The 15,342-nt window shown below is 41.4% G+C and overlaps 1 protein-coding gene across 2 annotated transcripts; it reads right to left on the bottom strand.

The window, feature by feature from the left end:
* Window positions 1-7,869: 7,869 nt before the first annotated feature.
* Window positions 7,870-15,087, bottom strand: LOC129602764 (gonadotropin-releasing hormone receptor-like). Of its 2 annotated transcripts, none has more exons than XM_055501911.1 (7): window positions 14,624-15,087; window positions 12,597-12,730; window positions 10,944-11,103; window positions 9,809-10,022; window positions 8,946-9,134; window positions 8,676-8,756; window positions 7,870-8,176 (listed from the first exon to the last, which is right to left on the bottom strand). In XM_055501911.1, the coding sequence occupies exons 1-7, from the start codon at window positions 14,855-14,857 to the stop codon at window positions 8,025-8,027; spliced, it is 1,164 nt and encodes a 387-aa protein (XP_055357886.1). In that variant the 5' UTR covers window positions 14,858-15,087; the 3' UTR covers window positions 7,870-8,024. The 2 variants fall into 2 exon arrangements, with proteins under 2 accessions (XP_055357886.1, XP_055357894.1); XM_055501919.1 differs by having other exon boundaries at window positions 8,946-9,095.
* Between the last annotated feature and the right edge of the window lie 255 nt (window positions 15,088-15,342).

The following is a 15,342-nucleotide window of genomic DNA, read 5'->3' as shown; positions in this document are numbered from 1 at the left end:
AAAGTACTGTAATACTTCCAAAGTACTGATGCACCAAAGTGACCTTCTCGAACATCCCCGAACAGGCCGAAACAGGCGATTGAGCACTGAGACACCTGGAAAGTACTGCAGTACTTTGAAAGTAGGACAGTGCTTTGAAAGTACTGTAATACTTCCAAAGTACTGATGCACCAAAGTGACCTTCCCGAACATCCCCGAATAGGCCGAAACAGGCGATTGAGCACTGAGGCACCTGGAAAGTACTGCAGTACTTTGAAAGTAGGACAGTGCTTTGAAAGTACTGTAATACTTCCAAAGTACTGATGCACCAAAGTGACCTTCCCGAACATCCCCGAACAGGCCGAAACAGGCGATTGAGCACTGAGACACCTGGAAAGTACTGCAGTACTTTGAAAGTAGGACAGTGCTTTGAAAGTACTGTAATACTTCCAAAGTACTGATGCACCAAAGTGACCTTCCCGAACATCCCCGAATAGGCCGAAACAGGCGATTGAGCACTGAGGCACCTGGAAAGTACTGCAGTACTTTGAAAGTAGGACAGTGCTTTGAAAGTACTGTAATACTTCCAAAGTACTGATGCACCAAAGTGACCTTCCCGAACATCCCCGAACAGGCCGAAACAGGCGATTGAGCACTGAGACACCTGGAAAGTACTGCAGTACTTTGAAAGTAGGACAGTGCTTTGAAAGTACTGTAATACTTCCAAAGTACTGATGCACCAAAGTGACCTTCCCGAACATCCCCGAATAGGCCGAAACAGGCGATTGAGCACTGAGGCACCTGGAAAGTACTGCAGTACTTTGAAAGTAGGACAGTGCTTTGAAAGTACTGTAATACTTCCAAAGTACTGATGCACCAAAGTGACCTTCCCGAACATCCCCGAACAGGCCGAAACAGGCGATTGAGCACTGAGACACCTGGAAAGTACTGCAGTACTTTGAAAGTAGGACAGTGCTTTGAAAGTACTGTAATACTTCCAAAGTACTGATGCACCAAAGTGACCTTCCCGAACATCCCCGAACAGGCCGAAACAGGCGATTGAGCACTGAGACACCTGGAAAGTACTGCAGTACTTTGAAAGTAGGACAGTGCTTTGAAAGTACTGTAATACTTCCAAAGTACTGATGCACCAAAGTGACCTTCCCGAACATCCCCGAATAGGCCGAAACAGGCGATTGAGCACTGAGGCACCTGGAAAGTACTGCAGTACTTTGAAAGTAGGACAGTGCTTTGTAAGTACTGTAATACTTCCAAAGTACTGATGCACCAAAGTGACCTTCCCGAAAATCCCCGAACAGGCCGAAACAGGCGATTGAGCACTGAGATACCTGGAAAGTACTGCAGTACTTTAAAAGTAGGACAGTGCTTTGAAAGTACTGTAATACTTCCAAAGTACTGATGCACCAAAGTGACCTTCCCGAACAGGCCGAAACAGTCGATTGAGCACTGAGACACCTGGAAAGTAGTACTTTGAAAGCACTGTAATACTTCCAAAACACCGCAGTACTTTCAACGTGTCTCAGTGCTTAGTACTTTGAAAGCACTGTAATACTTCCAAAACACCGCAGTACTTTCAAGGTGTCTCAGTGTAGTTGCCTGTTTCGGCCTGTTCGGGATGTTCGGAAGGTCACTTTGGTGCATCAGTACTGCAGTACTTTGAAAGTAGGACAGTGCTTTGAAAGTACTGTAATACTTCCAAAGTACTGGTGCACCAAAGTGACCTTCCCGAACATCCCCGAACAGGCCGAAACAGGCGATTGAGCACTGAGACACCTGGAAAGTACTGCAGTACTTTGAAAGTAGGACAGTGCTTTGAAAGTACTATAATACTTCCAAAGTGCTGATGCACCAAAGTGACTTTCCCGAACATCCCCGAACAGGCCGAAACAGGCGATTGAGCACTGAGACACCTGGAAAGTACTGCAGTACTTTGAAAGTAGGACAGTGCTTTGAAAATACTGTAATACTTCCAAAGTACTGATGCACGAATGTGACCTTGCCGAACAGGCCGATTAAGCACTGAGGCACCTGGAAAGTACTGCAGTACTTTGAAAGTAGGACAGTACTTTGAAAGTACTGTAATACTTCCAAAGTAGTGATGCACCAATGTGACCTTGCCGAACATCCCCGAACAGGCCGAAACATGCGATTGAGCACTGAGACACCTGGAAAGTACTGCAGTACTTTAAATGTAATGTAAAGCAGTACTTTGAAATGGTTGTAATTTTTTTAAAGTACTGGTGTACGAGAGTTACCTTACCGAATAAACCGATACAGAAAAAACCGATACAGACGATGCAATTAAAGATTGTTCAGTCTTATGAATTTAATAACAGTGACAATACTTCTTATTGTACCATGGTGCTATATAGTGCAATAAACATGCAACGACGACGACGACATGTTAATTTTAATGAGTTTACTGTTAGGCCATAACAGTAATGTAATGCACCATACTGGTACAGATCTTTACCTTTACCATACTTTATGTCGCTCTAAAGCTATATGATTTGTGTACATTGTTCTGAAAACCGTCTGCGCGCGCAACATCCGGTTGCCGAGATATGTCGTACTCAGTACGACATATCTCGGGGACCAGCACCATCGGTGTGGTCAATACCACCCGCTCATTAAATCCGCCAGCTGCACCGCACTGCACACATGCACGACCCGGAAGTCAATATCCACACGCAGCACTATATTGTCCAAACAAGCAGGCCCGTCTTTAAGGGGGGAAGGCGCACTGGCGCGCGCACCCCACCCCCTTCGGGAGCGAAAAGTTTTGAAAAAATTACGCCGGGAGCTGGGGCATGGCGCGAAAACTGGCGCAGACGCCGGAAAATGGGACTGGCGCAGAGGGGCGCACCGAAATTTTCGAAGAAAATCGTAGAACAGTGGCTCAAAAAACCACTTTTCTACGATTTTCCTCAAATTTTCGGCCATTTTCCAACTGGCGCAGCTGGCGCGAAGCAATGCGCCACCCCCTTCGAAAAAGCTAAAGACGGGCCTGCAGACAAGCGTGTGTGGGGTGATGGTGTTGAAGAGTTAAGACGCACCTGAACATCTGGAAGAACTTGATGATGCGGCATAAGAAATCCCCGCCGAGCCACTGCACGGTGATGTTCCAGATCCCGTCGGCCAGGAGACAGAATACCGATACCGGCAGGTTAGCCACGAACAACTGCAGTAACTGCCACAAGAAATACAATTACTGGAACAGCAATTAATTTGATTCTAAATGTCATGTTTTGTCATGTGTAGGAATCGTATCTTTATTGTATCGTACTGGTCAGGAAAACAACTGAAAGGAAACTGAGGAATCGTAACTAGAGAACAGGGAAAACAGAAGAGAAGTTGCTAAGAAGACAAGGACAAAGGACAGAAATAGGAAAGTATTAGAAGGACAACAAACACGTGAACTCAGTATACTACACTAAAGGAAATGGTCCGGTACATGGTGTCAAAAAATGGGATACATACACAAAAACTTTCGCTTTCGCGCACTCCGAATCACTTTTTGTGTAAGACTTTATTTCTTTCTAAAGCTTAATGAGTCGTGTACATTGATTCGAATACCGTTTGCGCTCGCAAAATCCGGTTGCCGAGATATGGCGAACTAAAATGGGTGAAAAGTTTAAATGCATAAATTTTTAAAATTCAGTTTAAATTTATGGAAAAATGATATGAAACTGAAATTTGTTCTCCTTCGACTTTATGACCATTTGTCTTTTACAGCATAATTTCAAGAAGGTCGGGTAATAGACAGATTTTCGGTACACGTACACAACAAAAATTTGTTCTAAAATTAAAAAAAAAATTTGCTGTGAATCTGATATTGGTTCACTTTCGAATTTATGGCCTTTTTGATTTTTTAAACAAGGTTTCAAGAGGATTGAGTAACACGAGACTTTTGGTACACAACAATGCATTTAAACGTTCCACTCATTTTAATACGACATATCTCGGCAACCGGATGTTGCGGTTATCAGAACAATGTATACAAATCACCTCGCTTTAGAGCGCCATAAAGTATTAAAACAGAGTGGTTTGAAGTGCGCGAAAGCGAAAGTTTTAGTGTATGTATCCCATTTTTGACGCTATGTGCCGGGCCATTTCTCTTAAAGAAAACAGTTAAAATGCGTTGAGGTGCACAAAGAATCTGATACTCGTAATTACTGACCGATTTGCTTCAAATTCTACAATGCGATCAGTGTAAAGATCGCGTTTACACCATTTCACTATCATTTTAATTCAAAAATGAATATTAAAAGTTTTGACACACACTACCGTAACGTTCCAGCTGATGCTGTCAACGAAAATTCCCTAATTAAATTATAATTTTTTTATTAAGTACTGAAGTGTTTTGATATTGTTCTATAATAAAAGTAGTAGTCGTTGTTGCTAAACATTTTTTCCCCATGTTCCGGTTCATTCTAAAAACTGAAAAAACGCTAAGATGTTGGGCTTTATGTAAAAACAATCTTCACGTATAATCGTAGTAATGCGCATTTACATGCACAATTTTAAGAAGACTGTCTATAATCGACGGTGAGACTTATGGTACACTTACAGAAACTTTTTGGATTTCATTTCGCTCAATAACTCCCCAACCGGATATGGCGCGCACAAACGGTTTTCGTGCAAGTATGTACAAATCATTTGGCTACAGAATACATTGTATTATAAAACAACGAAAAAAATCTTTCAGTGCGCGAAACGAAAGTTGGTGTGCATGTACACGCGTTTGGTGGTATTTATCCGGGTCACTACCCTTAGCTGAATTTAACGATCAACAAACTGTTCCCGCATTGACGGCGTACTGCAAGTACAATGTACAGCGAAATGGAACTTGTTGCGTTCGGTGTAGGCTTTCGGTTTCCATACGAGGCAACAGCCGGGTGTTCTCGAAGGCGCACCGAAGACGAACAGCTTGCTAAATGGTGGCTCTGGTTAGATCACATCAGAAATTAAAGAAAGCGTAAGTAAACCTGTGCCATTACATAAGAACATCCAAGTAGTTACTATAGCTAGTACGCACTATTGTGCCCGAAGATTGCCCCGACGAGCGGTCTGACGTAGAGCTGTGCTGGGAAGAACGTACAGGAAAGAGTGCACCTGCGGTGGAAGACCGGAGCAACCAACGCTTGTGGTCGGATATGCTGACTGCCGGGAAACTGGAAGCCTTAAAAGAAAGCGCCGACGTTATTGCCTCTGCTCGTCTGTTGGCTGCCTCTGCTAAGGATGCCAGTGCCTGGTTGTTTGCATTGCCGGTCGCCAGCCTTGGCACACTGCTGGACGATGCCGGTCTGCGGATCGCTGTTGCTTTGCGGATGGGGGCGCCTATTTGTAAAGAGCATAAATGTCGGTGTGGTGAAATGGTTGATACATGCGGCTTACATGGATTGTCGTGCGTCAAAAGCCAAGGAAGGTTCAGGAGGCATGCGAGTCTGAATAGCGTGATTCAGCGTAGCCTGGGATCAGCAAAGGTGCCGTCAATCTTGGAGCCTCCCGGACTGTGCAGACTGGACGGGAAGCGGCCAGACGGCTTATCACTCTTCCCATGGAGAAATGGCCTCCCTCTGATATGGGATGTAACAGTTTGTGACACATTCGCTACTTCGTATATAGCTGGCTGTTCAGAAGCAGCGGGATCGGCTGCTGAAGACGCGGAAGTGCGGAAGCGGAACCTATATTCCGAACTCACTGATCGGCATTTTTTCCAGCCAGTGGCATTCGAAACTATGGGTAGTTGTAGCGAAAGTACCCACCAGTTCATCAATGAAGTCGGCCGGCGTATCAAAGAACAAACGGGAGAAGCGCGCGCTGTTCATTATTTGTGGCAACGTATAAGTGTGGAAATTCAGCGCGGAAACGCGGCTTCTGTCCTGGGGACGGTCGGGTGTTCTCGAGAGTTAGAAGAGTTATTTTTCTTGTTCTGATTATTGGGTATTTAAAGTTTTAACGTAAATGGCATTGGCTTGTACAAGTTGATAATAAAAAAGCATTATCTGTTACTATAGTGTGAGAAGGACTGGTAACCAACCGTTTGACGTCATCACTGTCGTATACACGGGAGGGCGGCTGCCACGGTGACAGATGCGCGTTTTTCACGGTTTTGGTCAGTTTTTTCAGCAGAGTTCTCTTCTCTCCTATTTTTAGCTCCCGAAATTAAGGTTTCTATATTCAATATAATCTGTCAAAAATATCAGAAAGCTTTTGAGGAGAAAAAACTTCAGAATATGTATTAAAAAAGACAACAAAGTCTGTGGGACTATGGTAAGCATTAGCCCAGCAGTGCTTTCTGTATGCGACAGTGATGACGTAGTCGACCGTTGCACAGTCCGTTCCCAGTCCTTCTGGCTATAGTAAGTTCTAGGAACATCTAAAAAGATCTAAGAAGCCTACGAAAATTAACGGAATACATTTAGGATGCACGAAGGAAACTGTCTGATATGCTACGTACAAAGAATGACCACTTAACAATATTTTCACCAGTTTCCCGCTTTTTCTGATCCTACATTCTTAGCCACAGAGCAATCTTAATAAACTACACTTTTTCTTGTGGGTGGCCCTGGATATCACGCATTCATTATACTGTATTTCTATCGTGTGTTCCTTGTGAAACCAAATTCCGATACAGCACCAAAGCTGAACGACGTTATACAGTGAAAAAAGCGCAATAATGAATGGCGTGATTTTGTAATTCCTGCGATATCCATGTATTGCAGTGCATACTAGTAGGAAAGTAAACCTCTAGAAAAGCAAAAACAGTTCATCGAGATTGCGACTGCACTCGACTGTACCAAGAACACAGGCAGCGTTGCCCCGTTGTATTTCTAAACTGCAACGCTGCAACAAAAACTGCTTCGCACGGCTTTCTCCAGTCTGCTCCCGAATACGTTTGGCCAGATCCGAGATAAAACCACTAGTGCTTGGTCCACAGGATCCCATAGTTTCGAAAGCAAAAGGTCCACAGGATCCCATAGTTTCTCCAGTCTGCTCCCGAATACGTTTGGCCAGATCCGAGATAAAACCACTAGTGCTTGGTCCACAGGATCCCATAGTTTCGAAAGCAAAAGGCTGTACAATGTATCGATCCCTCAACTTCTCATATTTTCCCAGTTTTCGAATCTCAGCGGCTTATTGCATACTTATGGCAATAATGATTAGTTAACATGACCTCAGTTTACGCAGTCTGGAATCACGCTGGAATTCGAGTATCTGATTTGTGTAGAAAGCAGGCATTTTGGCGGAGGTTGTTTGTTTTGTTGTTGTTTATCTGTTTTTTGGTTAGATGGGCTGGTGCACGAGGGCCATTCCAAAAGTTTTTAACACTCGTGTGCCATCGTTCACTGCAGCAAATTTCTTCTTCTTCTGTATCATAAAATATATTTCTTTTAAGCTAGGTAAATCCATACACTCGTACCGTACAAATGCGCAATAACATTACGCGGTAATGAAGAAATTGCACGCATAGGGCAGCGAGCATATTGACGTACTCGTACAAAAGCTGATCACCGCATTGCTGAAAATCATAATATTATTAATTAATTGTGGGTGCAGGAATTACATCAAGGTAAAATTTAATTAATATATCGCTGCCGCTTGATGTCATCGTTCGGGATTGAAAGACGCAGAGGATTTTGTTATGTTGGGTTCTGGTCATTAAATTTTCTGTGCGTGTGTGTTGAGTTGTCCTCCTTAAACGAAGCCCGATTGTGAGAACGTGAGTAAGATGCTAAATTTCTGATGCTGTTTTCTTTCTCATGATTAAAAAAGCCGGCTGACGACAAATAAAATTTACTCTCTTTTCTTCCGCGTTCCAGCTCTTTTTACATAAATTATTTTATATACATAAACTGTGTCGGATTCGGCGAGCTGTGCATCTAGAAAAGAACGGTCAAGCATCAAATAATTTGTCGTAATCGTCGCCACCAAATTATTCACAGACAGCTGTAGCACAAACGGTTTGCGCACGGGATGTACAGGTCAAGCTATGCTAAGCAATAAATTAAAAAAATCATTTAAAATGTGATACACGCTCTCTTGAAAACATTGGAAGAGAATACAAAAGGTCTCTTTATGGTGTAATCCCACTGTTTATTTCTCCAGGTGGAATGGCGGGTTAATAAAAATCCTCCGAAAATTATGGGGTTGACAACAGAAAAACTCATACCTAAAATGTCACAGAAAATATCAAACGTCGAACTGCAACAATTTTTTAATTTAAAAAATCAATTCCGTTTTGCTTAGAGATCAACTGTTATTCGCAAACGGAACGGATTTAAATATTAAAAATATTGCGAAAATTTAGACATTTTAAAATAATAAATAAGTGCAGGAAAATATTTTTAATGAAACATATTATTGTGTTTAATTAAATTTATTTTTTATTATGCTGTCAGTTTATTTTCAATTTATTTATATACATATTTGTAGATATTTTTGTTTTTTGTATTTTTTATATGTATATTCATATTTTTTTTAAATATTAAAAATATTGCGAAAATTTAGACATTTTAAAATAATAAATAAGTGTAGGAAAATATTTTTAATGAAACATATTATTGTGTTTAATTAAGTTTATTTTTTATTATGCTGTCAGTTTATGTTAACTTTATTTGACATACATATTTGTTGCTATTTGTTTTATTATCATTAAGCTCAGCACTTACCTAGACAAAAAATAATAGTCAGCGTCTGACTGGAAATGCTCCACTGGAATAAATACCCCAGCATTCCGACATAGTACGGCACTGTAATGCATGAGCACACAATCAGACACGGTGTTGTTTACGGGTGAATTAATCCCCAAGGAATTACACGCGGGGGTCATTTTCGGTGGTAGTATTAATCCAGGCAAAAAGAGTATTATTTTGATCATTACGCCGTAGTGAAGTGTTATTGTGCTGATGTGGCTATATATGGCTGTTATTAAAACTCACCCCAGCAGATAACGAAGCTAGCAGCCGTGATGAAAGTCATCCACAAGGAGATTTGCCGGGTCTTGCGGTATAGACGTTTTCCCTGGCCCGAACTGGCCGGCCGCAGCATCGCCGTGTTTTGCATGCTGGACATGGAGATGCTGATCTCTTCTAGGTAACACATACACATTCGCGAATTAGTGCCAGAATCTACACAAAAAAATCAATAAAAGTATTTCATAAGTCAGAATCTGGTTACTGCAAGAACTGCATCTGCTAGCTATTCGCCAAGATATTAAGCAAACAGCCGTTAATTTAAATTATTTTGCTAACCAATAGGAAGTAAAATTTCATTCCTGTAAAATTTCATTCGGCTTAACAAGCGTACGAGTTCTCCAAAAAAAAATCCATTAGCCAGTTTTTTTACTATATAATCATAACGATCATTAACCGGAAATGCTGATTTAACCAGGATAGTTTTTAGACTTATTTTTATTTTAATACTTATTTTACCGTTATAATTTGAGTAGCACTAATTTTATTACGTTTAATATCACTAATGCTTTGTTAGATTTTGCTACGGTCTGCGAAGTTTCGAGTGCTATTTTACGCCTGAATAATAATTAAATCCCGTAAACGTTTTAGGTGCGCTCACTGCTCAGTACATTTAAGATTAATCTGACGTCAATACGTGTTCTCAACGCGCGAATCTCTTTTGCACCCATAATTATATAACAACCCGCAAAACGCGCTAATCTCCACCTTGGTCGTCAATGGCCCCTCATTCACAGTGAATGGCCCTTGATGCCGGTATTTAACACATCCCGGAATCTCCGCCGGAAATCGCAAGGGAGTGCTACCGGTTGCAATTATTGAGTGCTTACCGAGATTCCCGGCCGCAATCTGCGATTCGTGGGTGATGGCCACGGAGATGACCAGATAGCAGATGATAATAATGCACAGCGGCACCAAGCACATGACGATTAACGTGGCCATGGTGTAGGCCAGCTCTTGATCGGTACTCGAATAGAAACCGTGCGTAACACACTGGTAGAATTTGGCGCAAATCGGTGCGCGTTCCGTGTGGAAGATCACCGCCTGCAATTATAGTCGACGTTAAATGTGTACTTTTTCGGTATGTTTCTTCGTTGAATCCTGATCGTTACTGGACACGTTACTACACTTCTGCAACAACGCATTCCTTGAGAATAGACATTTTTGCGTAAAAGCCGAACATTAGCCATAATTTGTGTCAGCCAAATTGCCGCTTTGCGACATATCATCAGCGTATGTACATCGAAAACCGTTCAAGCAATCAGAATACTCAAAATACGACGTCACACTACTCGATAACATATGAACATGATCCTAATCAAAAAAACCGGTTTGTCGGCTGTCAGTTACTCGAAAATTTAATTTAATAATATAAGAATTTACGATAAACCATTTTTTTTCGTGTGTGTATCGATGTTTTTTGCATAAAAAAATATTTCCGCAACTTGTTTTGTGTTACAGAATTTTCCGCCTTGTAGCGCGCGGCTACATGATTAACGCAAATTACCATGTGAATTAAAACTCTATTTTATTCAAATTTTTTTAGATTTTTACTGTACTTGTGCGTACCTATCTGAACAGTAATTTAATGGGATTAAATTTTTTAAAAGGTTTTTTTCATGTGTTCATCAACAAAGCGAAAGATTCGTGTGTCAAATCAGAATAGTACGGTAGAGCAGACCGTTAGAAAATATTTTGCGGAAAACATCGACGCACCAAGCTTCCTCTATCTTCATCAAAGATTAACCGTTTTGACGTCACTTTTAAATTGTTCCAGATTTTTTTCCCGCAGTTTTAAAAGCACCGCCAGTAGCTGTACTCCACCACCTGACGTAACCTTTACCCCGCTAATCTTTAATTCCGAAAATCTTTCCGAACAGTAGGGGAAGGGATGACGCACAGACACACACCGGGTTGGTGTTGCAATATACAAAGTAATATATTATTGAACGATAATTAATTTACCTGCGGCACACTGCACAGCGACGCGGCCAGCCAGGCAAATCCGCTGATGACTTTCACCCGCGATTGACTCTCCGACTTATTGGATTTACTCAGCGGAAAGGTCACGGTAATGCAGGTCTCAATGCTCATCCCGGTGAGGATTAAGGTGGTGGCGTATAAACTGTAAGAATCCGTGCAGCGCATTTGATCGCCCGTTACGTTTGTAAAGGCCAACAGCACTTAACGAAATGTATACGCTGCGTGTGTGTGCGTAAGTGTACTGGCCGCAAGGGATTTGCCGGCCGACTAATTGCTGCGTTGGTGCCGGGATAAGCGCCGTTTATCCCGTTTTGGGGCTAAGTCGGCGTCTCGGTGGAATTGCTTAACTGCAGATTGTCTTAATGCGTTTGACAGAAAAAAATGGGTTTGTTTGGATAAATCGTGTATGATTTCATTAAGCTAACACGGACGGCGACTTCCTCATTGTCTTGGAAAGATTAGCAAAATGTCATCGCATTGACTGAATTATGGTTAATTTACCGGTGTTTAGCATACTGCGCATCAGTCAAAACGATCGTCAATGATTTGTTTTATTACAACCTTGTTTATGCTGCGTCATTTAGATCGCTTTATTTTTTCAGGTCTTTCTTTACGTTTTCAGGTTGACAATTCATTTTCTGTTTGTTTCTTTTCTTCCGATTCAGTTTTTAAAAGCATTTTCTGTATGCTTTTTAATAGATTTTGTATGGCAGACCGAAAGAAAACATCTTACAAAAGATTTACTGAAATTGGCAAAAAAGTGCACTTATTTAGGTTATCATATAATTTTCGTGGTGTTGAGAATTTTGAGATTTTCAAAGTAGTTTCTAATTTTCTTCTGTGCTTTCCAAAAATAATATTTTGAAATGATTTTTTAAAATAATTTGTATATGACTTTTAAACCGAATCCGTGCTCTAATTTTTAAAAAAAATTTTCCAAGTGCATATTTGTTGCGGTTTCGAATCCAACTAAATGTTATCGCTTCGAGATACAAAAATTTCTGCTGAACTAGCCAAAATTAATAGCGGTAGCAGTTTTTATATTATCGCTTTGAATTTGAATGGCTTTTTTTTATTTTGTGCGCCTTTGGTAGATTTTTCCTTAACTGCTTAAAAACTTTTAAATTCTTCAAAAATCTGATTTCTAAGAAATTAATCTGCTGTTCCTTCATGTAGTTCTTCATAAACGTAGTAAACATTTCCCCGTCGAGTCTCGATGTTGATCTTGCAACGGATACCATAAAAACGAAGTGTAAAGCGCGTTAAAATGATAAATGCCGATACTTAGCGTGCACGGCCCACCTGCGGAGCGTTTGTCTGCCCGATTACCATTAGCAACGCCTCCAGACGGGACCGGGCGCACAATGGGCACGCACCCTCCCCAAACGGCCGCCATTAATATACTGTACCGTCTATACTCTACAGCGAATTCCCACCGTGCCGCAGAAAGGCCCGAGCGGTCTCCCGCTGCGCGAACCAGCACCCTCGGTGTAGTCAATACCACCCGCTCATTAAACCGCGCCAGCTGCACCGCACTGCACACATGCACGACCCGGAAGTCAACATCCACACGCAGCACTGTATTGTCCAACGGAGCGTGTGTGGTGTGATGGTGTTGAAAGAGTTAAGACGCACCTGAACATCTGGAAGAACTTGATGATGCGGCAGAGAAAATCCCCGCCCAGCCACTGCACGGTGATGTTCCAGATCCCGTCGGCCAGGAGACAGAATACCGAGACCAGCAGATTAGCCACAAACAGCTGTAGTAACTGCCGAAAAAAAATACAGACAATTTAGCACCTATTTACCATTCTAATTATACGCTAATTAGCGTACAGATACAGTACGGTAAAAAAAATTGCGGTAGTAGCGGTGTGTGTAAAGATCAGCCTATCAGGGCTGACGAAATTGCAGCTAAATAAAGCATGTACAGAATTCCTTGGGTGCATAACTCGGCAGTGATTCTTGGAAGGGGTACTAATTGCAATGATTTTAAATTTAAAGGTCGTTTAAGCAAGCAAAGTCGTTAGAATCGTTTTGTACTGTAGTTCGCACGCTTGAATAATTCACTTTTATGGGTTGAACGGGGATGATTGACATTAAATTTTGACAGCAATGGTAATACACACCCATGACACATGATGCTAATAATTTTATGATCGTATCAATGACCTAGCCCACTGCAATTCTAAACGCGCCCACATTCTTCCCATTACATATTAATTATTAATACCAGCTCTATGACATCTTCATGGAATACCTACTGCCAATAATGTTTAAATTACGATTTAAAAAAAAATTCAACGTTTAAATGTCTAATGAATGTACTGCCCAGTGGTCACTGGTCGCAAAAGCTGCTGACGAAACGCCATTGATTGACGTTCAATATACTTCGAAATGTTTCTGCAATTAACAATCAAAGCAAATGGAAATCGGCGGGTAAAAAAGTAAAAAATAAAATCAATTCTATATAACTGGAACAAGTTCCATGCGAATAAAGCTCTTTCACTGGGGTGCAATGGAGAGGTGGTTTTTTGCGTACCATTGCAATAAAGAATTTAGACTTCATAATTATTTATAATTCCACATTGTACGAGTACAAGCCGGTTAGTACAGATCTGTAAAGTGCGCTACTATAACTTATAGCTGTGTCTGTATCCACAATAATGATTAGAATTTTATTTTTTTTAACACCGCATGTGTTTGATTTGTTGACAGATTCTGCTTTAGAAGCCCACCTCAAATGAAGATCCCTCTGAATGGTCATTTTTGCAATACTCTATCTTTAAAAAAAGTTTATTTTTTTTTTTGAAAAAATGAAAAACATTCCATTCAGAACCTTTATGAAAAAAGGTTTACGCTGGGTCATATTGTGGTATCTATCGCCGTTAACCTCAACCGAAACCGGATATAGCAACACCTGATAGGTACACCTGCACTACAGGATGTTGCCTTGCCCTGCAGCACGTTTTCTACACCTACAAGCAAGATTTCAAATGGGCTGGGTGAAGGAACAGCGAAAAATACAAATTAAATAGAGGTTACGCTAAGTACGATACGACGTTTCAAGCATTTGGCATGGCTATTGGCTGGTGCTCTCCAAATACTGAAAACAGATACATTCGTTTAAATATTATTTTTTACTAAGTTTATAATTTTGTAATTTGTTTGTAGTTGTGAATCGGTCATTTCGTAAACTATTGTAGTGTAGTGGCTACTACGTACGGATAGTGGTAATATCGAGGCCTATGGGCCAGAAGGACGAAGCTGAGAAGGTACCGGGTAGTGCACAGTCTGCTGTATCAATATATTTTTATTTTTACTCTGGCAATAGCCAATTAACATAACAACAGGCCTGAGCTGATAGACACTGATAAAAATTCCAGTTTTAATATGCTGGCATAAAACGGCAGCAGAAGCGCGTATGTGCAGTTTATTTGCAAACTTGTTGTCCGGCACTCCAGTTTATTCGAGAAAATTATAACGGATGACTGGATGGTTTAACTGTACAAATATTTATCCAATTTTCTCTTACATAGACACACGTCAATCAATCCATACCGCATAATTATTGTATGCCAGACTAAAAGCGCATTTTTTCCCGCCACCTGATATTTACTTTACTGTCTGCATATTCCAAGGAAAACTGTTTGTTTACTCACCAGAACGCTCAGCGCCGAATGCCGGTACATGGCATTTTTCAGCAGGAACGCAATCATACTGGCATTCAGCACCACACCAAACCCGGCTAAAATCAGCAAGATACTGATGTAGTTGTATCTCTGGACCAGGTAGCCGGGATCACTCTGGTTCAGGAACATCAGCACTTCCGTCGAACTATTCATCGTACAGTTCAGGCTGGCGTAGAATACCGCTTCTTCTTCCGTAAGGTCCATGATCAAAATATAAAAAAAATTAATGTAAAAATAACAAACACGACTGGAAATATCGCAGCGGCGCGCGTCGCTGCACCGACCGGGATTATTGTCGGCTCAAATGACTGTAACGGAGTATTCCCACGGAATAACAAGCAGGAAACGAACTGATGTGCACGCTACTTAACAGCGAAGGGGAAATTAACTCGTGTTATGCCGGCTACTGAGATTGCAGTGTTGCGCTGTTGATCAGAAATATGGTGATTGTTGTTGGACGTGACAGTCGGTTCAGAGCAGCGCGTCTCTCCATCAAATGCCTATCTCGTTATATCGACCAGCCTCCCTCCAGCCCACACACACACTCTCCGCCAACGTGGCAATCAAAGCCTGGCAAATTCCCTGTAGCAACACAGGACGACAGTTCTACGTTGTACCAGGAAAACAGGAAACACGCCGGGTTTCCTTCAACTACATACAATGGCAATAAAACACGCGGTTATTTCCCT

Source organism: Paramacrobiotus metropolitanus, unplaced genomic scaffold (assembly GCF_019649055.1).
Source record: "Paramacrobiotus metropolitanus isolate TYO unplaced genomic scaffold, Prichtersi_v1.0 Parri_scaffold0000001, whole genome shotgun sequence".
NCBI classification, from domain to species: domain Eukaryota; kingdom Metazoa; phylum Tardigrada; class Eutardigrada; order Parachela; family Macrobiotidae; genus Paramacrobiotus; species Paramacrobiotus metropolitanus.
The sequence above is the reverse complement of the archived record's forward strand: the minus strand, read 5'-3'. Positions and strand labels throughout refer to the sequence as shown.

Coding starts and splice junctions, on each gene's coding strand:
- LOC129602764 (XM_055501911.1), bottom strand. CDS start 14,857: ATGGACCTTACGGAAGAAGAAGCGGTATTCTACGCCAGCCTGAACTGT. Junction 11,104..12,596: donor AAGTTCTTCCAGATGTTCAG/GTGCGTCTTAAC, acceptor GGATTCTTACAG/TTTATACGCCACCACCTTAA. Junction 8,177..8,675: donor GACTATTATTTTTTGTCTAG/GTAAGTGCTGAG, acceptor GTGACATTTTAG/GTATGAGTTTTTCTGTTGTC.